The sequence below is a fragment of the Centroberyx gerrardi genome, chromosome 22 (assembly GCF_048128805.1).
Source record: "Centroberyx gerrardi isolate f3 chromosome 22, fCenGer3.hap1.cur.20231027, whole genome shotgun sequence".
Taxonomy (NCBI): domain Eukaryota; kingdom Metazoa; phylum Chordata; class Actinopteri; order Beryciformes; family Berycidae; genus Centroberyx; species Centroberyx gerrardi.
The window spans coordinates 24,481,126-24,506,152 of record NC_136018.1 but is presented as its reverse complement, the minus strand read 5'-3'; the positions used below and the strand labels follow the sequence as shown (position 1 = coordinate 24,506,152).

The following is a 25,027-nucleotide window of genomic DNA, read 5'->3' as shown; positions in this document are numbered from 1 at the left end:
AAGGATACATTGATGTGGTTGTGTGTAATTGAGTAGTTGGATTTTCTGGTGTGCCGTGTTCGTTATAAGATGGCGCCACGATAAACTTTGTTCTTGATATTCAAGTCACGTCAATCAGAGTTTTATTTCTGGCTCTGTGAACATTTGGGTTGACTTCATAATATTTTCCTAATGTGTTAGATTGTTAAAATGTTTAGGTAGATTTGAAAAGGTTAAAAGTAAAGTTAAAAGCTGTAAGCTCATATACTTAATGGCCATATACAAATAGTAGCAGTATGCTAGGTTTTATTTTAAGGTTACATGAGACAACCTAGAAGTGTAACAATTATTGTTATTATTTTATTTTGGTTGGCTGAACCAACAGAACTCATAACTCAGTAAATAGACTGAATGTTGAAATGTGGAAATAGACGTGTGTGACTCTGTATTTTATTTTTTAAGAGTATGTCTTTTTCATATGAGAGACACAGTATGACAATGCATAAATGAACATACTGAAACAATGTAGTAAAAGAAAAAGGTTTATATTGCATATGGTGAATAAACTTTTTCTGCTGAGCGAGGCTAAACGAACAGAAGTGAAGTTGCCCTGTCTCATTTATTTCTTCTGTTTGCAGAAATTATTATCTGTCTATTTGGTACCAGCCGATACCTGTAACATATACATACTAGAAATACATAATTTAGTACATCGTATATGTGACATATACTTCACTACATCATAAATGTACTACATATACATCATATAGGCTACCATATTACACACAAACACAATATTTTTTTTCCATTGTTTCTTGGGAATTTTTTTTGACCATTGGGTGGTTACTGGGTTGACCAGTGGGTTGTTGTATTGTAAGTTCAAGGCATTATCAAAGTTAGAAGAAGTTCGAAGCACACAGGACACTTTATGACCATTTTTGCCAGTGATATGACATTTATAATAATTGTTTGTGACATGTTAGTTTGTTTTGTGAAATGTTGTGTTTTGTGAATTGTTGTTGTGTTTTGTGAATTGTTGTTGTGTTTTGTGAATTGTTGTGTTTTGTGAAATAATGGAAACCCGCTGACTTTAAACAGCTAGGCTGCTTACAGCTTTACAGCTTTAAACCCGGACTGCTATCAGCAACTACTAGACACAGATAAACCAAGAATACCGAGCGGGAAACTTCTTTTATCTCCTTGTTCTTCTCTCATCAACAGTCGGCCGCCATGTTGCTTTACACGGGTGATACTAAACGCACCCATGATGCATTGCGCGAACAGCCAGAGCCGAGTGGAGTCGAAGTGCCGAACGGAGCGTCAATATAACGGTGTTGTCATGGTGAGTCCTGGTTTTTGCCAGTAGACTGTAACGACTGCAACTTTTGTCTATATCAGTGAATTGACAGTCGCTGTTGTGATGTTGAAGTTTACATTTTGAGGAATTGTAATATCCTGCTGTCCTTTGTGGTTTGAAATATAAATAATAATAATCGTTCTTCTCTCATCAACAGTCGGCCGCCATGTTGCTTTACACACTTCTTCTTGCAGCAGACTAGCCGCTTAGGCGTGTTGCTGCCTTCCACAGGAAGTCAAAATTACTACTCTTATGAGATTGAATGAGATTGAATCCATGGGTAAATTCTTCATGAAACTGATTCTATTCCTGTTTCAAACCCAGCTGACCTCCCATCACAGGGAAAAGTAAAAGACTCAGTATTAAAACACAAGAGAAAGTTTGCCTCATTTTCCAGATTGGCCTCTCTCCCACCAACACCCGAGGAATCCTTTCAATGCCAAAAGCTATAATATGTGCTGCTTAATAATTATGACACAATAAAGTATAAAAGTGAAAGTTAAACTATAAACAGCAAAACTGAAATTCAAAAGAGAAAAGATAAAACTGCAATTTGAAATAAAAAGTTAAATCTTAAACTTGTGAAAGCAGCAAATTCAATAGTAACACCAAAAATAAATATTTCTATAGAAATTTTAACAAAACATTAAAGCCCCTGGCAAGGCAATTCCGTGATTTTCTTGTAAATATGTAATTTGTGGTCTTGAATGCATATAAAAATAAAATATGAAAATTCAATTATACTCCGATCATTCTAAAAATCGATTTAACCAGCATTTTTCTGATACTTGATGTAAAGTGGGCGGAGTTATCTCAGGAGGTAGCCGACGTCGGCAATCTCCAACCAATCATAATTAGGAGAAAGCTGGCGTCATATACCGCATTCCCGCTATAATAAAATAACTCCTTCTCTTTGCGTCTGAGTAAATTCACCCTGCGTTTTGTTGTGCGACTAGCTAGCTAAATAATAATAATAATAATAATACATTTTATTTGAGGGCGCCTTTCAGGACACCCAAGGTCGCCTTACAATGCATAAAAAAAGAAACACACTCGAACAGGTAAAAACAGCGAAACATGGCAACAACACCAGCATAGCCAAAACAAGTGACATAGGGTGGGCAGACACGTATAGGAGGGGGAATAAAAACAGTAAAACTGTAAGGATAAAAGGGGAAACGCACAGTATGGTGAGGATTACAGTGAGTAGGCCAGTTTGAACAGGTGAGTTTTGAGGTGGGATCTGAATGCTGTTATGGTGTCAGACTGTCGAATGTGTGGGGGCAGGGAGTTCCAAAGCCTGGGAGCAGTGCAGCTGAAAGCCCTAGCACCCATGGTGCTGAGGCGGGGGGTGGGGATGGTCAGGAGACCAGCTGAGGATGAGCGCAAGGAGCGGGAGGGGATGTAATCCTGGAGGAGGTCAGAGAGATAAGTGGGGGCTAGGTTGTGGAGGGCTTTGAAGGTGAGCAGGAGGTTTTTATAGTCGATTCGGTATTGAACAGGGAGCCAGTGTAGTTGGATGAGAATGGGGGTGATGTGGTCGGATGAATTGGTGCGATTAATGATCCGGGCAGCCGAGTTCTGAATGATTTGAAGCCTGTTAAGCAGTTTGGTGGGAAGGCCAGAGAGAACAGCATTACAGTAGTCAATCCGGGATGTGACGAATGCATGGACCAAGACTTCAGTGCTGGATTGAGACAGGGATGGGTGGAGTCTGGAAATGTTGCGAAGGTGGAAGAAAGCAGTCTGGGTGATGTTTTTTATGTGAGGTGCAAAGGAAAGGGTGCTATCCAGAATGACACCGAGGCTCTTGACTTGGCTGGAGAGGGGTACAGGTAAGCCATCAATGATGATGTTTAGAGCTTTGGTGTTTTGGGCTTTGGAAAGGGTGGTTTTGGAGCCAATGAGCAGGGCCTCAGTTTTGCTGCCATTGAGCTTCAGAAAGTTCCTGCTCATCCAGCTCCTGATGTCCTGATGGTGGGTTTAGTGGAGATGTAGACCTGAGTATCATCAGCGTAGCAATGAAAGTGGACACCATGGTGACGGAAGATTGTGCCCAGGGGAAGGAGGTAGATGATGAATAGGAGTGGACCCAGTACTGACCCCTGGGGGACACCCAGTGGAACAGCAGAACACCTTGACCTGTGGTTCCTCAGTTAGACATACTGTTGTCTGTCAGTGAGATAAGACGAGAACCAGGAGAGTGCAACACCAGTAATCCCAATGTCAGCCAGGCGCTCCAGGAGTAGTGGGTGGGAGATGGTGTCGAAGGCAGCACTGAGGTCAAGGAGGATAAGGATGGTAAGCAGTCCAGAGTCAGCTGCACGGAGGAGGTTGTTGGTAATTTTAACCAGGGCTGTTTCAGTACTGTGTTTGGGGCGAAAACCAGATTGGAAGGGTTCATGGAGGTTGTTTGAGTCAAGGTGGGACTGAAGTTGAGCGGCAACCACCTTCTCAAGAGTTTTGGAAATGAAAGGAAGGTTGGAGATGGGCCTGTAATGGTTCAGGTCAGCACCGGGTTTTTTGAGGGTGGGTGTAATTGCAGCCATTTTGAGAGTGGGGGGTACAGTTCCAGAGGTGAGGGAGGAGTTAATTATTTTTGTGATCATGGGGGAAATGGATGGCAGACAGGCTTTGACGAGGGTAGTGGGGAGGGGATCAAGCTGACAGGTAGTGGATTTGGCTTTAAGGATGAGCTCAGAGATGGTGTGTTCCGTTGCTAGGGTGAAGTTGGAGAGGGAGCTGATGAGTGGTTGGCCCGTGGTAACCATCCAAGGTGGGTCCCCTGGGGAAGTGCATGACGAGGCCAGCTGTAGGTGGATGGTGTTGATTTTGGTGTCGAAGAATTGCAGAAAGGCAATGCAGTGGTCAGTGGAGATATTTAGAGGGAGGGGTCTAGGAGGCTGAAGTAGGTGGCTGACTGTCGAGAAGAGGGCTCTAGTGTTGCCTTTACCAGTACTGATGAGGTTGGAATAGTACGAGGATTTGGCAGTGGAGAGGGCGTTCTTATAGTGGCGTAGGTGTTCAACGTAGATTTGGATGTGCACTGAGAGTCCGGTCTTTTTGCACAGCCGCTCGAGTCGACGACCAGTGGTTTTAAGCTGGCGAAGGTCAGCGGTGTACCAGGGAGCGGTGTGGGCAAAGGAGACTGTGCGGGTATTCAGGGGGGCCAGGGCGTCAAGGGAAGAGGAGAGACAGTCATTGTAGTGACTCACCAAGTCAGCAGGGGAGGAGGATGGCGGAGGGCTGGGGTAGGAGTTAATGAGGGTGATGAGATCTGTGGGGTTGATGTGTTTAATGTTTCTGAAGGTGATGGTCCGTTGCTCTTTTACTTTGGATAAGGGGGCATAAACCTCAAAGAGCACAACTTTGTGGTCGGAGATGGGGAACTAGCATGTGACCTTTGTTATGTGTTGGGAAATTAACATGTTGTGTGATACCAAGACAGTCAAGGAGTGAAGTGAAATCATTGGCAAAAACACTGGAAGGGTCATCAATGTGGATGTTAAAGTCACCCAGGAGGATAACAGTAGGGGACATTGCACATACAGATGTTAATAACAATAAAAATTGAGTGAGAAAAACAGCGGAGGGCTTTGGTGGTCTGTAGATGGTAACAATAATGATGGGTTTAGAACCTGTGAGTTTTACAGCTAAACATTCAAAAGAGGAGTGATGGGGGACAGTGACAGCATTGACTTTGATGTTCTCACGATAGAGCACAGCAAGACCACCCCCCCTCCCGGTAGCACGGGGTATACTAATATAGACAAAGCCCGGTGGGACAGCTTCGTTAAGCTGGGAGAAGTCATTTGGCTGTTGCCAGGTCTCAGTGAGGCATAAAAAGTCAAGCTTTCTGTCCATAATAAGCTCATAAACCAGCAGGGCCTTACTGGTAAGAGATCGTACATTAAAAAGAGCCAGTTTTAAACAGTCAAGTGCCGCATAGGTGGCTGCCTTGGGCAGGGGGGATAACACACTGTGATTAACAGTACGGGTGGCAGTGCAAGGGGGGCAGGGCTCAGTGGACCAAAAAGAGCGAATGTTTGTGTTGCTGTTGTGTTGTGCGTATTGAAAGTTCCGACGAGATCCACGACGTACATATCTTGGTCATTTGAGAATGTCACAATGGGCAAGCAGAGCTGGAGGGGTCCTAAAGTGGGATCGGAGACGCAGCAGCTCCGTTGCAGAGTACTTCAGCGGCAGGGAGGTGCTCGTGACGGTGAAACACAGCGATCCATATGAAGAGTTTGATAATCCACATGATGGTGAGAAAAGTTTAAAACAGTGTAATCCAACAGTTTGATAATCCAGATGATGATGAGGGAGCTACAAATCCAGCGTGGCAGAGGCGGAGGAGTAGAGTGTATTGGCTGTAGCCACAAAGCTACACTCGGGGCGGGGAGACCAGACACACGCCGCCGGGCCACGCAACAGGTTAGCCGGCAGCACCATGCACGCGATAATCCACGGGAACGACTTGATACCCAGGAGAGCAGGCAGAAGAGCAGCAAACAGTCCCAATCAAGCGTGCATGACGAGGCACACCAGATCAGAGTATCCAGCCACAGAGAGCACAGAGGAGACCCGACAGTCCCATACAGGCAAGCCCTTACCGGCGAGGTTAGCTCCAGGCTACCGAGTGTCAGTCCCATACAGATGAGCCCTTTACCGGCGAGGTTAGCCGAGTGTCAGCACATAGCGCCAAGCACGCATAGAGACAGCCAGACTGTTAAACTGCAATTTCGGCGTCACAAGATGTCAGACCGGACAGGCTAAGCAGTTAATAACAGACAGATTTAAACAAATCAAACAAAACACAATAAATCACAGTGGAGGCGCGGCAGCAACTTGCCAGCGGTCCCTCCCCCGGAAGTGATCCACCATGGCTGCCTTACCTTGTCTGAACATCTATATATCTAACTATCTATCTATCTATCTGTCTGTCTGTCTGTCTGTCAGTCCGTCTGTCTGTCTCTCCTTGATCTCTCCACCTGCCTCTCTGTCTCCCTCTACCTGTTCCTCCTCTCTCCTTCCCCTCTCACTTGTTCACCCCTCGTTAGCCTCATCTCGCCCTCGTCAGTTGTCTGTGCTGTCTGTCCCTGATGCCCATCCTCGGATAAATTGAAACAAATGTCATTCTTTCCTATCCCAATCAGTGTTTCCTCTAGGATTTTTTTTAGCAGCGGGGGGAAAGGGTTTTGTTGTACCTGGGTGGTGCGCGCGGTCAGAGTGAATATCAATAGGTAATTAAAAAATATGAAATAAATTGACACTTGACTGCAAAACAAACTTTAGAACATTCTCCACTCTCCTCACTTTCTACCCTCTCTCCTGCTTTACTCTGCTCTCCTGCTCCACTCGCCTCCACTACTCCTGCCTGTCTACTTGTCTAATAAGGTTACATTTGAGAATGAGTAACGTTAGAATTCTCCCACATCACAAATATGTGATCATGCAACCAGTAAGAACATTAAAATATTGTAGTAGCCACCACTAACGTTACATATTTTAGAACCAGAAGGCATTTCTTTCCCTTCAAAACTTCGGGACATAGCTAAGAACCTTGAGCCCCTCCCTAGCTAAAGTAACGTTACCTGACTATCTTCCTCATCGACATCAGGCATCTTTCTCTTCTTGGAGAAATATTTTAACAAATTCATCTGAAAATGCAATCAGGGATATTTTAATACATTGCTTACATAAACATCGTTGGCAATTATTTTACCAACGTTTATTGAAGTAAGGCTGCATTCACACAGCATTTTTTTCCCAACTGCCAGCGCCCTTTTCTCATTAAAAGCAATGGGAAGCGGCCGCAAGGCGCACAAAAGGCGGCCGCTCCCGAAAAGCGCTGCAGCGGCGTTTTTTTCGTCAGAGCGGAGCGCTTTCAAAAGTTGAGAAATGTTCAACTTTTCAGAAAAGCGCCGGGTGACTTGAACCGCTTTTTCCCAGCCGACCAATCGCAATGACAGAGATGCTGGCCATTTCCCATAGCAACAACAAATATGGAGAAAGTGAAAGTGCATAATTGAATTTCCGTTACCGCAACAGCGATCTTAAAGGCAGTATGGATTATACCGGACATGTATTGGAAAAATCTGGTAAGCCTTTGCTTGTTGCACAACACTGTTTTGTCTGTTAGAAGTGCTAACCCGCAGGTTAGTGAGCTAGCAGCTGCTCAGCTAATGTCAGGTGACGTTGCCGTGATCCGCTTTTTATTTCTCCTCACAAAAACCGCTCCAGGCAGCGCTATTTCCACATCAAAAAACTCTATGTGTGAACGCAGCCTTTTAATCTACCTTTCTCTCTCTTCTTTCTTTTTCTCTTCTTTCTCTCTCTCCCTCTCACCTCGGCCAGGTGTCGCCACGTGTCGCCACTTCTGTATCCGTCATTTCAAATTAAAAGCCCTCTGCAGAGTCGTGTAATTGTGACTTCATGACATTTCATAAAATTCTGAAGCAGCGGCGGCAATAATTTTGCAGTGGCGGGCCGCCGCTGCAAAATGTATATAACAGAAACTCTGCCAATGAAAGAAGTGGAGCGATAGATCGCATTTCTGGTGAGTCGCGGCCACACCGGAGATATACATGAAAAAACCCACGTATGCAGCGCTCATTTCCCCCAAGACCACTTCAAAAACTTCACGGTGAAAGCTCTTGGTTTTCCAAGTGGTTTGCTCTGGTGGACGGAGCGGTTCCTTCTCTCCCTCCGCTTCAGTCTCTCCCTCTCCCGACATCAGACGGCGCTGGTCGGAGCCTGAAGCCAGAACATGCAAGTTGCTAGCCGGTTTCAAAATCCAATTCATTGTACTTTCAATCTAGCTCGCTAGTTAGCTCGCCTTACGTTTGGCTCAGCTTACTAACGTTAATTTTGCAAAATGTTCCATATGTCGTCACGGGTGGGGAGCATTTACATATTTGGGCAGATAATTGATAGCGCTAGGCCTACCTAAGTTGCTGTTGAATATGATTGTGCTATAATACTAGCTAAAATTTAGCTTTCCAGTGAGGCTAGTTAGCAGCTTGCTATCTAGCCTTTTGGTGACGACGAGCTAATCAAATTGTTAGTTTAGGTGGGCAGTTGTATTTCACCAACGTCTTGAGAAGGGTCCAGCTGCAGACCTCCCTCCAGAGGCCTCTTTCCAAGCCTCCTGCAACACGACATCTTTCGTGTAATAGTCTAAGAATCTGACTATGATGGATCGTGGTGGGGCTTGCTCCGCTCTCGGTTTGTCAGCGAGGGACCGGTGTGCTCTCTCTATGCAGATAGTTAAGTCTTCTGGCAGTTCTAGAGATTCCTTTAAGAGTTCAGTCACAAACCGTAGCATGTCATTTTTTTCTTTTCCCTCTGCAACTCCGTAAATCCGCAGGTTCTTATGCCTCGCTCTATTTTCCAAGTCCGAGCATTTCTCCGCTAGCTTAGCCTCTCTGTGTAGCAGGTACTTGATAGCCCTCTCGTGTCACATTCCTCTGTCCTCTGTTGAGCTCACTGTCCTCCATTTCCTTCGATTTCCCCTCCAGCTTTTCAGTTCGAGCAGTTAAATCTTTCATATTATCCTCCATTCTCGTTAGCCTCCGTTTAGTATCTTCTGAGGCCTCTTTGTGTTCTTTTCTCAGTTCACGGATCTTGGAGAGAATTAGCGATTCTTCCTTGTCAGACTCACCGCCATGTTGGGGGGAAAGGTGGGATGGTTTCTCTATCTGCTTTTGTTCGTCGCTCCTTCCCTTTTTCCCGCGTTAATTTACTCTATGTCGGCTGTTATGTTCAGTTAATCGTTAATACTTGAAAAGTAGCGTATGCCTCGATATCTATTTTATATATGGCTGGTTTAAAGAGGGTTTCTTGACGAGCGAGTTGGCTACACAGCTACCGCTATCATGGCGTCACCGGAAGTCGTGGGCTAAGTATTAATGATGTCTGATATCAAACCATTTAGAGTTAGTTTAAATGAGAATTTAAAGAATGGGCAGCAGATAACAGACAATATCAACCGGTCTCATCTGAAGGATTGCATTCCGAATTTGCTTGAATTTAAACCCACACAATGAACACAGAAGATAACTTTATGTGAAAGAATAGATTTATTTCTAACTAAGGCACACAACAATCAGTGAACTGAATCAGTGAAGTGCAACTAAACAAGCACATATGAGGTAGATATGACTGAAATGTGGTGGCGAATGAATAACATGAATAGAGGGAATAAAGGGGCGACAATATGACTACCTGAAAACACTGAACAAACTGAATAATCACTAGCAACAGAGCTATAAATCATTGCACAGACTTGCAGAGCGCTGAGCTGCTAATTATGGGGAGCCAATATGTGAATGAGATGTGATATGGAGTGTCATGTAATAGAGTAACTACGTGTAGTGCATGAATGATGCCCAGCAAACAATGACCATACATACACCACAGACGGAAGTCTGAAGGGAGACGAGGCACGCAGTCTTTCTAGTGTTATAGCGGGAAGAATCTCATTACAAATGCACAAAACTTTAGTTTTGACTCCCAGTTCTATGCAATATAATTCACCATCATAACATTAACATCATTACATTCAGTATTTTGATATTAAACATGGCTATCTAAGCCCCATGTAAAGATACAAAAATTGAATAGTATGTATAACTATTATATAAAACATCACAGTTACACACAAAATAAGAGACGTACATGAGACTTCACCACGATGTGATACCCAAGGTTTCATGAGTCGGTATCACAGATTTCTTCTGATTTGGGAAACATTCTGACCTTGGTGCTTATCAGAAACAAGGCTGTCGCTCTGTTTTAGGGTTGTTTACCGAGTCTGTTTCTTGGTATCATCTGTGAGGAGTGAGAATTAAGTAATTTACCAAGAGGTTAGTGGCCTCCTTTGGGATCCAACTACTTTACCCCCCCCCCCATCACACAAGATGCAGAGGGCCTTTCCAGATGTGGGATGACGATGATGAATTGGCTGCATTCACTACACAAGCACATACGTATACATGCACATCAGTATTGATTCAGGGCATTTCATTAACCATCTATGGTTAATTGTGGGAGTTAAGGGGCTTATGCACCTGTGCAACATGTCAAGTTGATTGTGATTTATAAAGGGAAAATTGCATGGCCGTATGCATATTATTTTTGTCTGTAGGCATTTTTTTCTTATGTGTGAACGTAACCTAAACCTAATAAATGAGGCCCCTGGTTTGGTGTTGTGACCTGAACACTTGAGCTTCCTGGATTGGTTGGACAGAGATAAGCTTGTTTCTCCTCCAGACAGTTGAGGCGCTCTTCAGCAGTTTAGATGCACCGGTGGTTGTTCAAGTCAGATGACCGAGAGAAATGTTTCTTACACCGGTCACACCAGTATGGTTTCTCTCCAGTGTGGGTACGCTGGTGTCGCCTGTATGTACTTGAAGCACTGAAACTCTTCCCACATTGGTCGCAGTGGTATGGTTTCTCTCCAGTGTGGATACGCTGGTGTCGCCTGTATGTACTTGAATCACTGAAACTCTTCCCACATTGGTCACAGTGGTATGGTTTCTCTCCAGTATGAATACGCTGGTGACGCTTGTAATTTTCTGAATGACTGAAACTCTTCCCACATTGGTCACACCAATATGGTTTCTCCCCTGTGTGGATATGCTTGTGTGCCTTATATTTACTTAACTCAATGAAACTCTTCCCACATAGGTCACACCAGTATGGTTTCTCTCCAGTGTGAATACGCTGGTGTCGCCTGTAATTATATGACTGACTGAAACTCTTCCCACATTGGTCACACCGGTAGAGTTTCTCTCCAGTGTGGGTACGCTGGTGTAAACTGTATGTACTTAAATAACAGAAACTCTTCCCACATTGGTCACAGTGGTATGGTTTCTCCCCACTGTGAATACGCTGGTGTCGCCTGTAATTATATGACCGAATGAAACGCCTCCCACATTGTTCACAGCAGAGTGGTTTCTCTCCAGTGTGGATACGCTGGTGTCTTGTTAGGTTACCTGGCTGACTGAAAGATTTCCCACACTGCTGACAGGAGTAAGGTTTCTCTCCTGAGTGAACTCTCTGATGATCCTTTAAGTATTGAAGTCTTGTGAATGCTTTGTCACACTGCTGACAGCGGTGACGTTTGGGTGCGTTGGCGTCTCTCTGTTTCATAGAGAAAGATATAAAGAAAGAGATCAGGACAGAGAGACAAACACACTATAAAGGGAGGGGGGTAGTGGAGCTAGCAAATTAGGGTTTTAACACTTAATTACTACTTCTGACATGATACTATCAGCTATGAAACCATATCATAACTGACAGCAGGGTTTCCCACACATAGAAAACTTTGTGGCGGCCCGCCACAATATCAGCACTGACCGCCACAATGTTTTTCTTTTTTTTCACTATTTAATTGTAGAACTGCGTGTAGCACATTGATTCGCTCACGCCCTAATGGCTCCACGCACTCTCTCTCTCGCTCCCTTTCTCTGTCTCTCGCTCTCTCTCTCGTTTGCTCTCTCTGTTGCTCACTCTCTCTCTCTCTCTGTGTCTCTCGCTCATTCACTCTCTTACCGGACCCGTCTGTTTGCCTCACATTACACACGCGGGCGTAAGGGATATTTTTTTTTCCATGCCAAGAAGACGGCCGGCTAAATTCCCGACAAGAACTAACAATTAACGTTACTCGGAATACAGCTGTGTTTCTGAGATTAGCACGCGGTCTAGCTGCTAGTCAGTGTTACATTAATATTACCTTTTTAACTCTGACTCTGAATGTTTGCTCCCCAATACAGATTAATATTGAAAAAAATTTCAAAGAAGGAAAAGGGCTCATCTTGAGGAGGAGCAGGGACAGTCTGGACCAGAGGAGCTGCTAAGCAGTAAAACAGAGTAAATAATGTAACAATGTTAAAGGCTAGTAATTTAACGATATAAAGATACAGGTGAGACTGACAGCACAGAGAGAGATTTCTCTGTAAAAGGGGCTTCATTTCTATTCTTCTGTACCTTGTAGACAAAAGCAAGCAACAAACTTTATATTTTGAAGTTATGTTATCTTTGACACAAAGTACTTTAGATATATACACAGGTTAGTTATTTGTTTGACAAATTGAACTATTTAAAATGGAGTACATTAGATTATGTCAGTCATCCAGGTATTGGGATCCTTTATTGATAATAGCCTACGTTTAGCTCATAGGTTTAGCTCAGCTATTAGCCTTTAGCCTACATATTGACAATATAAGAGAATACAAGAATAAAAAGGCACTCAACAACACCTGATTCCACTATTGAATTATATTAAATATTATATGCTTTCGTTGACATATTTCTGATAGTAGGACTTCAATCTCAGAGCTGATAGTATTCTTCTTCTTAGTCTTCCATGCCATTTTTATGAATGAAGCTTCCCGACAAATGGTGCCAGATGCCTAACCTTATATACTATTATTGGGACATCAAATATGCTAATTCACAATTCTCATGAACATGCGTTCATTTAGAACAGGTGGCATTCATCATGTTTACGCAGGTCATTTACGACAGTTTTCTGAAGATACGAGCGTTTGATGAATGTGTCGTGGCATACGCTGGCATGTATGAAAAAAGTACAAGAAATTTAAGATAAGAATACGAAAATGTTCTTGCATGAGGCCCGATATCTCCAGCAGGGAGCCTCTGTACTGACTCTGCCTTTTCCCATCATCGTCCTACTTCTAGGACCGCTACACTACCTCATGTTTCTTCTCAGGGGAACAGCAGACCAGGCATATTGCCTTATGTCTCTGGGAAGCGTCGACCTTCTCCAATTAGTTCTGACAATTCGATCCATATTCCCTGCATTCGCACACAATCAGTTAAGCCTGGCATTTCTGTAAGTTTTGCATTATTTAATGCCAGAACCCTGTCTAATAACACTTTTATCCTCAATGATTTAATCTCCTCTCACAAACTGGGCTTTATATTTCTGACGGAGACCTGCGAGCGAGTAAACATGTTAATTAAACTAGTAAACTTGCTACTTACTGTACCTCTTCACTTGTCTTTTGGAACATGTAACCTTCAGCGGGAGTAAAATGTAGAAAAGTGAGACTGGTAACCGGTGATACTTCTCCGTAAGTACGTTTAGCTCAGCTATTAGCTTTTATGCATGGTTTGTCCTTAGGGGCTTCCATAGTCCAGTAGCTTTGCTGTGTTTTATTTACAAATGTGTTGCGGTTTCTGTCACCCTCTAGTGGTCAGAAAATCACTTAGTGCAGCTTTAAGGAATATCGCAAAAATTAGATCAATGCTATCAGTTTGCTGCCTTAGCCAGGCAACGTTGGCTCAGTTTCAACTGGTCCAAAATGTAGCAGCTAGGCTTTTAACTAGGACTAACCTCAGGGCCCACATTACCCCTATTCTCGCCTCACTGCATTGGCTCCCAGTCAAGTTTAAAACAAGTGGCCAAAACCACGGGTGAATTTTGAAGCCAATAAGGAAGTGGCTGAAAGCTGCAATTCTTCTAACTTCCGCTAGATGCCGGCTCCAAAAGACTCCAAATCTCGCCCAACTCCATGCAAGTCAATGGCACCACAACCCAACTTTTCACTCAAAATATAAAGTCAATAAAGTTTTTTCGATGAGGTTTTGGTCTCAGTAGCTAATTTAACTTCTTCTAATATGTGTTCATATGGTGATTTTCAAAATAATCGCGTCATTAACGGGATACAACGGTTATAAAAACTCCATGCAACAAACCCATTTTTATAGGCTTGTGAAAAGTGGCTGTATGGGTCTCTTCTGATTCTTACGATTTGCATGCGTGTATGATTTTGTGTGTGTATGTTATAGGTTTACCCTTTTTATCATGAAGGTGTTTGTTTTATATATATATATATATATCTATATATATCTATATAGATATATATAGATATATATATGTTTTTACATCTTTCATGTATTTTCTTTCTTTTATCCTCTTGCTTTCTTTCTTTTATCATCTTGTTGTGAAGCGCTTTGTAAACTGTGTTTTAAAAAGTCGCTATATAAATAAAGCTTCACTTACTTACATAGAAAGAGAAAACCATGAGCAATCATATGTATTGTCAAATATCACATTAAGATATAAAAAGAGAAGCTAACAGGCTAAAGTTACCAACAGATTAACATCAGCGTTACAACAGTGATATTTTTTCTCACCTCTTCTGAAGAATTCATCTTGCCTCCTTAGCGGCGAACACCAAATTCATACAGTTGTCCTGAACCGAGACAAAATAGCCGACAACGTTCCTCTCCTCCTTCACCAGATGCTTCTCTTCCCACCAATCAGCTCTGACATCATCAAACAGAGACAGTCGGTAAGAGAGGGAACACCCACAGAAACGGCAATAATAATACAACTGCTAACAGTGATTGTAGGATCCAAGCAGCTATATGAAGACTTAAACCTATTGAGAAAATATTAAGGTTTCATTAGTGTTAACATCATGAGTTGTTTTGACCAGATATCTTCACAAACTCTCTTGGATATTGTGTCATATCTGAAATCCTCCACTTGTTCTCTTGATATCGTACCAACAAGGTTTTAAAAAGAGGTAATCAGAACTATCTGCCCACATATCCTTTTCATAATCAATTGCTCCCTGGCTACAGGGCTCTGTTCCACCATATTTTAAACCTGCACTAAGCGTTTTTCCGACCACTAGAGGGTGACAGAAACACATTTGTAAATAAACCCACAGCAAAGTTGCTGGACTACGGAGGCTCCAAAAGACAAACCTAGTGAAGGACTGTGCATAAAGGCTAATAGCTAAGATAAATGTACCTACGGAGAAGTGTCACCAGTTACCAGACTCACTTTGCCAGATTTTTGTCCCTTACATGTCCCACAATGACAAGTGAAGAGGTAGGTAGCAAGTTTACTAGTTGAACAAGGTTACTCGCTCGCTTCATCGATTCCGCCATTCCGAGAACTTTTTTCAGGAATGGGAGGGGGAGAGCGCAAATTTTAAACAGCGAGGGAGGAGACAAGCTAGTTTTGAAAAAATGAAAAGCTACTGAATGGGTCGGGAGGAGCTTCGAGTCAGTTTGAGTTTTGACAACAAGCTTTAGAAAAGAGGTGAAAACAACAACATAGCTGGCTCTCATGTGTGGCTATTTGTTTATATCATATCTGAAGGAAATCTCCACATAGCACACGTTAGTTTCAGGATTGGTTATAGGGTCTGAAATCACTTATTGCAGATTTAAACCTGTGCCGTGTTAGCAACTATCGACCTATCTCAAAAATTCTTGTCAAAAGTCCTAAAAAAAAAGTTGTTTATAATCAATTGACAAACTACATTTACAATTACAAAAAAACTGGGTAACGCTTTATTTTACAGCCCACTAATTACTGTAGTTACAGGGTAACAAAACGATAAGTCCGGGAATTAATGGGTAATAATTTTGTAATTGTGAGGTTCATAAGTAGGGATGGGAATTGATAAGATTTTATTGATACCAATGCCATTATCGATTCTGCTTATCGGTCCGGTTCTTTATCGATTCCCTTATTGATTCCTGATCAATTTTCTGTGTGGAAAAAAAAGTAGGCCTACACAAGTTTTCAGCGTCAACGCTGCTGTTTTATTATCTCTTGAGTCTGAACACAGTGTAGAATGTCTACCTAATAACATTTGAACATGTTAAAATAAATTACAATGCTCCTTTTCTTAAAATGATATAATTTGGAAAACAAATAAGATGGTTACCCTAAGATGTTTCAACATATTGCTGGTGTTTCCACCCTAGGCTGCGTTCACACAACGTTTTTTCCCCAACTGCCAGCGCCCTTTTCTCATTAAAAGTAATGGGAAGCGGCCACAAGGCACACAAAAGTATACTGGACATGTATTGGAAATATCTGGTAAGCCTTTGCTTGTTGTACAACACTGTTTTGTCTGTTAGAAGTGCTAACCAGCTGGTTAGTGAGCTAGCAGCTGCTCAGCTAATGTCAGGTGACGTTGCCGTGATCCGCTTCTTATTTCTCCTCACAAAAAGCGCTCCAGGTAGCACTTTTTCCACATCAAAAAACGCTATGTGTGAAAACAGAAATGATAATTTTACAGACATTACAAGTAGCACTGTTGTCATCTTTCTTCGTGAAATGAAGCCACGCTTTGGACCGTTTCTTCCTCTCCGCCATGACTCCTTCTTGTTGCACGTTTCCAGCAGCGTAGATGCAGAGTTTGATGTCATGACGCATGAGTTTTTGCAATGTGCATGCGCAACTGTCAGAAAAACATGCCGGCATCGATAAAAGGAATTGATAACCTCGGAGGCATACGATTCCGATGGATCAGACAATTTGGAATCGGTTCTCAACTGGAACCGGTTCCCACCGGTATGTGAGATAGTTTGCCCTTTTGTTGGCTTGTAATAGTGTAATACTACTGGGACAGCGGCTTCCGCGAGGTGCATGCCTTTCCCGGCAGGCATGCAGAATTCGGCATTACACCTGAACAACTGGTAAAGCAAAGCATTATGGGAAGGGCTAAAATCCTCTATTGTTCCGGACCATCGAACTGTAAAATTCATAGGTGGAACTTTAATAAAAATGTTTGAGTAACTCTGCTCTACTGTAAGAGTGAAGACATCAGAAGACAGATTTTAAAGGCCGTTTTAAAGTACTCTAATGAGTTACTGTTATTAAAGACTAACTTAGCAAAGTAACTACCGGTAGTTACTATTTAGGACAAGTAACGAAGCAAGGTGACTAGTTAGTTTCAAAAGTAACTTTCCTTTAAACTAATCTGTTGTTTTTTTTTATTCGCTTCTCTACCGGTAGCGAAAAATACATTTTTCTTCATTTAAAAGCAGTTTTTCCATTCCTCAGACTGCAGCCCATCAAATCAAAGTATTGCAACCAGTAGCAGAAAGCTTGTGTGTCCCGTCGATGTGTTCATATTGTTGAGTTCCTACCTGAAGCAGTCCGAGGGCCGTGAGCCTGAGCTGCTTCTTCATCAGAGGAAGACAAAGGCTTTTCCCTGGTCGCCAAGGCCTCTATCTGGCCTGGAGTCTTCTGGTTGGAGTTACTGGACGCTCTCCGCGGCGCTACAACAAGCACAACCGTGCACATCTACCGTAGGGCTAACACAGTAGTAGCCTAGCATAACACATCCGAGCTAAGACTGAACAAAGTTAGCACCGAGGACCTGGAAGAAACCCGCTGACTTTAAACGGCTGGACTACTTACAGCTTTACAGCTTTTAATCCGGACTGCTGTCAGGAACTAGCCTACTAGACACAGATAAACCAGGAATACCGAGTGGAAAACTACTTTTCTCTCTCTTCAGCATTCGTCCGCCATGTTGCTCTACACGCGCTTTCCGCTTCTTCTTCTTCTACTTTGTCTTTGAAACAGTCTATAGCCGCTTAGGCGTATTGCTGCCCTCTGCAGGAAGCCAAAGTTAGCACATTTATGAGATTAAATGCGTGGGTAAAGTTTGCATTAAGCTGATTAGAAGACTAAAAGATACCTTAATAAAAAAGTAGTACATCATATTACACTTTATCATAATGAAGTACATAACTGTATAGTGTTAATAGATATGTATGGTATATGATAGTGTGGTAAGCCCATCTCACGTAGTGTCTCCCAACAGAGGATCATGATGGAAAGCAAAGTGGTTCTACCGGTCTGTAAACACAGTCGCCCTGCTAGCGGCCCTTCTCACTATCTGTTCATTCAGTAGTTTCCCCTGTTCTGTTCTTTTTATTACTTGTCACTTTGATTTGAATGAAATGTTTCTGTTCCTATCGGGATCCTGTAGGAATGGTGACTCCAGACAGCTAATTGGTCAGGAGGCGGGCCTATGGGTACGACTTGGGCCCAATATGTTTGAGTTGAAAAAGAAAAAAGTTGCAAATAAAAAAACAATAATATAGCAACACAAAGCTCTGAAAATTGCAAAATATGTCAAAGTGCTAAAATGTGAAAGGCAAAGAAATCAGATTTGCTTCCAAACTCAGTCTTTGCAAACGTAATAAAAAAAATTAGTTTTCATGTCTTCAGTTTCACTCAGATTGCAATTCAATTCCTCATGAGACCGCAAGTCATCATTTTTGATGTGAACAGCAGATGGCGCTGAAGCGCGATTGCATTTCCTGGATTTTGGTTTGCGTTTCTGATTTTGCCTTTGCATTTCCTGGACAACGTTCAGGGGGCGGGGCTTTGGAGTGGTATGCTGCTCTTCAATTGGTCGGATCAGAGATGGATGGAGACCAGTGCAGTCATGTGCGTTCAGCCCCGACAAAACGTAGCAAAACGTTTATTTAAACGGAAACGGTGGTGCGTTGAACACCCTGTTGTGTTACGCAAGCGTTGCAACTATGGCAGCTGAGAGGGCCATTATTTGCATTCTTTTCGAAGAATGTTTGGAGCCTGATGAAATCGGTTTAAATACGTGTTTAATACTACAAAATACGCTCGATGTTACAGTCACTGCCCTTGCTGTCCAGAATAGCAGAGAACATCCCAGTCGAGTGAAGGGGTATGTGGAAACTGTGGTTCCTAATTATAGTGATCCAACATTTGCCTCGCATTTCAGGATGACAAGGCAAACATTTCAGGTGAAGGATAATCCACTTCTTACCTTCGAGACTGTGTTACGATCTATATGAGCTAATTATTTTATTATGAGTATTAGGCCTATCATTATTGCTGATCACTGTTGTTTTGATATGATATTGTTGTGGCAGACTCTATGGACATTATTCACCATAATCTGTGGTTTGGGTATGTTTAACACACGCAGTTGTATTGTGTGCTTCTCAGGGTTAAGGAGACACGGTCCCTTTAAGAAAGTCTGGTTTTCTGAGTGACGTCAGCTCAAAGTAGTGTTGTTGGTTTTTGGGCAGCGCGATGTAAATGGTCTTGCTCTGTGGGTTTCAAATAAATGACACACGAGTTGGTGTAGTCAACGAGAGAAGTTGTCCGTCTCCACATTCCTGCCACTTCTACACTGGTGACCCCGATGTTTGTCTGCTGGACGTTTCCAGTGACAGCTCTTCACAAACATGGCGACTAACGCAGTTTCCCTCAAACTGCCGGAGTTCTGGGAATCGTCAGCCTCAGCCTGGTTCGCCCAGACGGAAGCGCAGTTCGCACTTCGGGAGATCACCGCAGACGCCACAAGATACTTTTACCTGGTGTCAGCCCTTGGGAGTTCAACTGCATCCCGAGTGGTGAACCTCCTCAAAACTCCCCCGCAGCAGGATAAATATGAGACACTCAAAGCCCATCTGTTGAAAGCTTTTGAACTTTCCGACGCCGAGCGGGCTAGCCAGCTCTTCTCTCTGCAAGGCCTCGGCGACAGCAAGCCGTCTGAGCTCATGGACAGGATGCTGGATCTCCTGGGTGGGCACAAACCTGATTTCCTCTTCGTCCACCTGTTCCTGAGACAGCTGCCTTCCCAGGTATGGGCTGTCCTGGCCAACACTGCCATCACTGACCGCCGCGCTCTGGCCGAGGAGGCTGATAAATTTTTCCTGGCTGGTCAACAACACTGCACGGCCGCGCTGTTTCCCGCCCCAGCTCTTTCACCACTGCCTGGAGGCACAACGGTTGCCGCTGTAGCAACAGCTCCTCGTCGGCAGCAGGACCCCGGCCTGTGTTTTTACCACGCAAAGTTTGGGCCCAAAGCCAAGCGGTGCCGATCGCCATGCAGCTTCAGCGTGGCGGGAAACGCCAGGGCCGGCGCTCAGTATGGCCCTGAGCATCAGCCGAACAGGCAGGCTGCTGTTCATCCAGGACACCATCTCCAGACGGCGTTTCCTGTGCGACACGGGCACGCAGAGGAGTGTCCTGCCCGCATCAGGAGTGGACATCCTGGCCGGCGGACACGCCCCCCCCCATGGAAGCCGCTAACGGCAGCCCCATCCGCACCTACGGCATGAGGTACGTGGTGCTGTGTTTCGGCAGACAGAGGTTCAGCCTTAAGAATGCCGCACAGACCTTCCAGCGCCTCATGGACTCAGTGCTACGGGACCTGTCTTTACTTTTCGTCTATCTGGACGACATCCTCGTCACCAGCACCTCCAAAGCGGAAAACCTGTCCCACCTTCGGAATCTCTTCAAGCGGCTCAGCCAGCACGGGCTGATCGTCAACCCAGCCGAGTGCCAGTTCGGGCTGACCACCATCGACTTCCTTGGTCACCACATCACCGAAGACGGGGCAATCCCCCCCCCGTCGAAGGTGGACACCGTCACGACTTCTCGCGCCCGCTCACGGTAAAGTCCCTGCAGGAGTTCCTCGGCATGGTGAACTTTTACCCAAAGAACTTTTACCCCCCGAGCTCCTCGGCCTCTTCCTCGCCATTTGACATTTCTGTTTCCTGCTGGAGGGCCGCCAGTTCCCGGCTTTTGTAGACCACAAACCGCTGACGTTCACCATGGCTAAGGTGGCTGAACCGTGGTCCGCCCGCCAACAGCGGCAGCTCTCCTACATTTCGCAGTCCAGCACGGACATACAGCATGTCGCTGGCAAAGCCAACCTCGTCGCCGACTGCCTCTCCCGGGCCATCGTGGGGGCCATTCACTTGGGACTTGACTACGCTCGCATGGCAGCTGATCAGGCCGCCGACCCGGACGTGCAGGCTTACAGGATGGCTGTCACAGGGCTGCAGCTGGAGGACGTGGTTTTCGACGACGCCGGCACCACACTCCGATGTCTCCATGGGTCAGCCCTGGCCCGTCGTTCCCTCTGGGTGGAGAAGACGTGTGTTCGACGCCATCCATGGCCTCTCCCACCCAGGCAAAAAGCCATCTATAAAGCTGGTGGCGGCCAGGTTCGTCTGGCACGAGCTCAAAAAAGACGTGAGAGACTGGGCTGGCACCTGCGTGGAGTGCCAGCGCTCTAAGGTGCACGTCAACGTCAACGTGGACCTGGTGGGCCCCCTTCCCCCGTCCCATGGCTTCACTTACCTCCTCACCATGGTGGACAGGACCACTCGATGGCTGGAAGCCGTCCTGCTGTCGTCGACGACGTCCACCGAGGTGGCCCGGGCGTTCATCGGGTCCTGGGTCGCCTGGTTCAGCACCCCATCTGACCTCTCCTCTGACCGAGGCCCACAGTTTACGTCCAAGCTCTGGAACGCAGTCGCAGAGGGCCTGGGGGTGAAGCTCCACCGCACCACCGCACCACCGCACCACCGCACCACCGCACCACCGCACCACCGCACCACCGCACCACCGCGTACCACCCACAGGCCAACGGGTTGTGCGAGCGGTTTCATCGCTCCGTGAAGGCCGCTCTTCGGGCCAGCCTCAAGGACAGCAGCTGGGTCGACAGGCTCCCGTGGGTCATGCGGGGCCTCAGGACCGCCCCTAAAGAGGACCTCCAGTCCTCATCTGCCGAACTGGTTTACGGTCAGCCGCTGCGGGTCCCAGGGGATTTCGTCCCTAACACCACGGCTCCCTGGTCTGCAGCCCGCCAACGGGCCACGCTCCGGGACAACATCAGTGTTTCCGCACCGGTCCCCATTTCGCATCACGGCCTCCCACGGTCTCACATGCCCACAAGTCTGCAGTCGGCAGGGTACGTTTTCATCCGCCACAACACCCACCGTGGGCCCCTGCAACCTCCCTACGACGGCCCATTGCCTTTTTAATACGGCGGGGTTTATATACACGTCGCTGCTGATTGGGTAACACCTCTGACACACCCACCAAACGAGAGACAACGTACCTCAAAGCCCGTTGCACACATTGATGTATTAAACTATGGATGAGGCATTCAAAGATGGCGGCCCATTCATTCCAATGACAGTTGCTCACCCAGCGCATACGCCGAAAAAGTTTCTATGACTCCTACTTCCGTGTCCACAGCACCTGCGCAGTAGTGTTTTTCTTGGCCCCGCCTATCCCACATGAACGAGTCTAGTGGCGTTCACGTAGCGACCGTGACGACGGCGCGTTCATGTGCAGCTTTCTAGGTTCTAGGTTCTGATTGACTGTTGCTGCTGCAGACTCGGCTCTTCGGGGAAACCATCGTCCAGGTATGACTATCATTTATTCAATCACAGAACATTTGCTTTATTTGTAGAAATCTTACATCCGATGTGAAGTGATTCAGTCTGGATAAAGTTGAGCTAAGCTAACGTTGGTAATAACGGTTAGCATAACGAGACGGAGTCAGCTAACACATCCATGGGTTAACATCAAACAAGTTAACTTAGTTAAAGATAGAAATGTTCGCTAACGTTAGATCATAGACTAAACTTTGCATTTGTGATTTATGCTCCACTCGTGTTGCTCCACTTGTTGTGTTGAACGTTGTCTTGTGTTTCTCACAGGGAGTCAAGTTCATGCCACACATCGCTAACGTTAGCCAGGTCCATGTCAAGGGTTTACTCGTGCTTAACCAGGTGAGATTTATTTTGAACATAATTTAGAGCATTTTCGATGTGAGATGGTTCACATCGGCCACAGATAGTAATGACTTGGTAGCACCTTTTTCACCTCTACTAGAGCCAGTGCTTCACAAATTAAGTACTTTTCACCCTGTGCTGTAATCATCATCATGATGTATGCTAATTGTTTTCTGTAAGACACTGAGCTTACTGCAGTTTCTTCTGTTACAAAAACTCCTGCTCTTCAAGAACCACCTGACACTTCTCTGGAAAATGCTCCCAAAGAAATTAACTTATTTATGATGTGTTCTGGCCTTTTCACTAGTTTCTTTCTTTACTAGATTTCTTAACCCTTTGCTTTTACTTAATCTTACCTTGTACTGACATATTACAGCTGCCCTCTGTGGGCCGAGGCTGTCTAAATATCCACCTGTTATAAACTAGTGTTCCAGTTCAAAGATGATTGTGTTTTTGTTTTTTGTCTTGTAATGCTTGATACTCCTGAGAATGTTTCACCCATATAAAATGGAACATGTAGAATGGAACGTATTTTGAAATAAATGTTTACTTTACATATAACAGTTTGTCTTGGATCATCTCTTAAATAAGTCTTATTTGTCATCACTCTGTAGTCCATTGCCCTCAAATTACTTTTCTCCATCTTACCTTGGTTATTACATTTTACCAGCATTATGTTTTTCTAGTCACAAATATCAATATTATGTTACTAACAGTGTTTTTATTTATACAAATCTTACAGAATATACACTGATACATGTTTTGAATGTCTCTTCCTTGTGAGTAATTTCTGACAATATTGACTAAAGCCACACATCTAGACCACATAGTCCAAGTTAACCAACATGCTGTTGCCTCAGTGTAGAGATAGTATTACTTGTAGCCATTATTATTCTGCTGCATGTATTGATTTAATCCATGGGACTGAACTACACTGGATCAAAGGTGGGTCACCTCACAACATTTAGTCATGACATAAATATTAGTACTCTGATCAAACACAGTCCTATATAAACAGTGTATGAAGATAGGTTTGCATTATGCAACTTAGATGCAAGGTTTGCTAGTGAAAAAAAAAAATCTTAAATTATTATCATTGGGAATATTCTAGGTTCGTTTGGTGTCACACCAAGGTTTACTTGAGTTTGCAAGTGTTACACTATCTAGACTCTGTCATAGCAAAATTTCTATAAACTTGATCTCCCTATGCAGTGCCCAGAAACACACCTGGTTGGAAGAAGACTCAATTCCATTTACATAATAGACATTATCAGTAACTCAAGCAGGTTAACTCAAATTGGACATCTAAATATAAATTTACAGACAGTAAAAGAAATTAGAACAACCATCAAAACCCAAATACATTCATAACTTTAATAGGATAAAGAAAAGTACATAGGCCTAGTCTGTAAACTGAGAATTTCGAGATGTAAATAAATATATAATAGTAAGTAGGTGCATAGAACTGCTTATGCTACATGTAGCTGGTTAACTACAGCAATGTTATAACGTTAGCTAGCTAGCTTGCAAGTGACCTATTTAATCAAGAGAGAAACAAAAACAAAATAGAAACCATCCGTTATTGTTCTTAAGTCTTGCCTGTTAAACCTAAGTGTCGGCGGACGTGTAGGTTGAGTTTAATGTAATCTAGTTTGATCACATACAGCTAAAAGCCTCCGCTAACAATCAGCTAGCTGTCAACAGTGGAAGTAGAAGCGGTAAATGCGCACGGAGCGTTCCCGTGGCCTAGAGGCGCGTTCACGAAGCTCCAGAAAATACAGCTTGATACGGCTCTTGGTGGCTTCCAAAGAAAAATGGACCCAATTATTTAAAAATTGATAATTCAAAGAGTCGTTTTTGACTTTGAGTGATACCCAGAAAAATTTTCCCGGAGTTTTACAGCTGTTTCTTTCCCCATGTATGTCTATGAGAAAAAGTCTTTTTGGGCCCCATGGCGTCACGTGACTTGCAATACCGAGGCTACTACGCCAAAATCGCCGCACAGCCCAGAGCTCTTCCTGGGGGCTTGGTGCACACCGTTTTCAGATTGAACGTGCGTGGTCGACAAGGGCAGCAGGCGGCTGAGCGCGGGTGAGCTGAGGATCATTGTGTGTTTTAATACCATAATTGTGGAGCAGATTGGTGAGGACCATGAGGGAAAGGACGCGGAAGAAGACGACCAGCTGGGTGCAGAGCTAGGAGGAGGATTATCTGATATATTGTACTGTAATGCATACATTTGATAAACTATTGTGGTTTTACATATTGAGTATTTTTGTTATCTCAAATGTTATCTTATAAATTAATGTT

At 44.3% G+C, this 25,027-nt stretch overlaps 2 protein-coding genes across 2 annotated transcripts in view; one reads left to right on the top strand and one right to left on the bottom strand.

The window, feature by feature from the left end:
- Positions 1-10,518: 10,518 nt before the first annotated feature.
- LOC139913258 (uncharacterized) lies at positions 10,519-20,176 on the bottom strand. The gene is made up of 3 exons (XM_078291307.1): positions 19,970-20,176; positions 11,043-11,485; positions 10,519-10,970 (listed from the first exon to the last, which is right to left on the bottom strand). Exons 1-3 carry the CDS (start codon positions 20,174-20,176, stop codon positions 10,637-10,639), a joined length of 984 nt encoding a protein of 327 aa, XP_078147433.1. The 3' UTR covers positions 10,519-10,636.
- Positions 20,177-24,668: 4,492 nt separating this feature from the next.
- Positions 24,669-25,027, top strand: part of LOC139913262 (uncharacterized) — a 51,992-nt gene continuing 51,633 nt past the window's right edge. The window contains exon 1 of the mRNA XM_078291306.1: positions 24,669-24,808. Within this exon, the coding sequence (XP_078147432.1) occupies positions 24,669-24,808 (140 nt within the window). The remainder of the gene's footprint in view (positions 24,809-25,027) is intronic.

Coding starts and splice junctions, on each gene's coding strand:
- LOC139913258 (XM_078291307.1), bottom strand. CDS start 20,176: ATGTCCACTCCTGATGCGGGCAGGACACTCCTCTGCGTGCCCGTGTCG. Junction 11,486..19,969: donor TTGGGCCCAAACTTTGCGTG/GTAAAAACACAG, acceptor TCTATGAAACAG/AGAGACGCCAACGCACCCAA. Junction 10,971..11,042: donor ATTCACACTGGAGAGAAACC/ATACTGGTGTGA, acceptor GCATATCCACAC/AGGGGAGAAACCATATTGGT.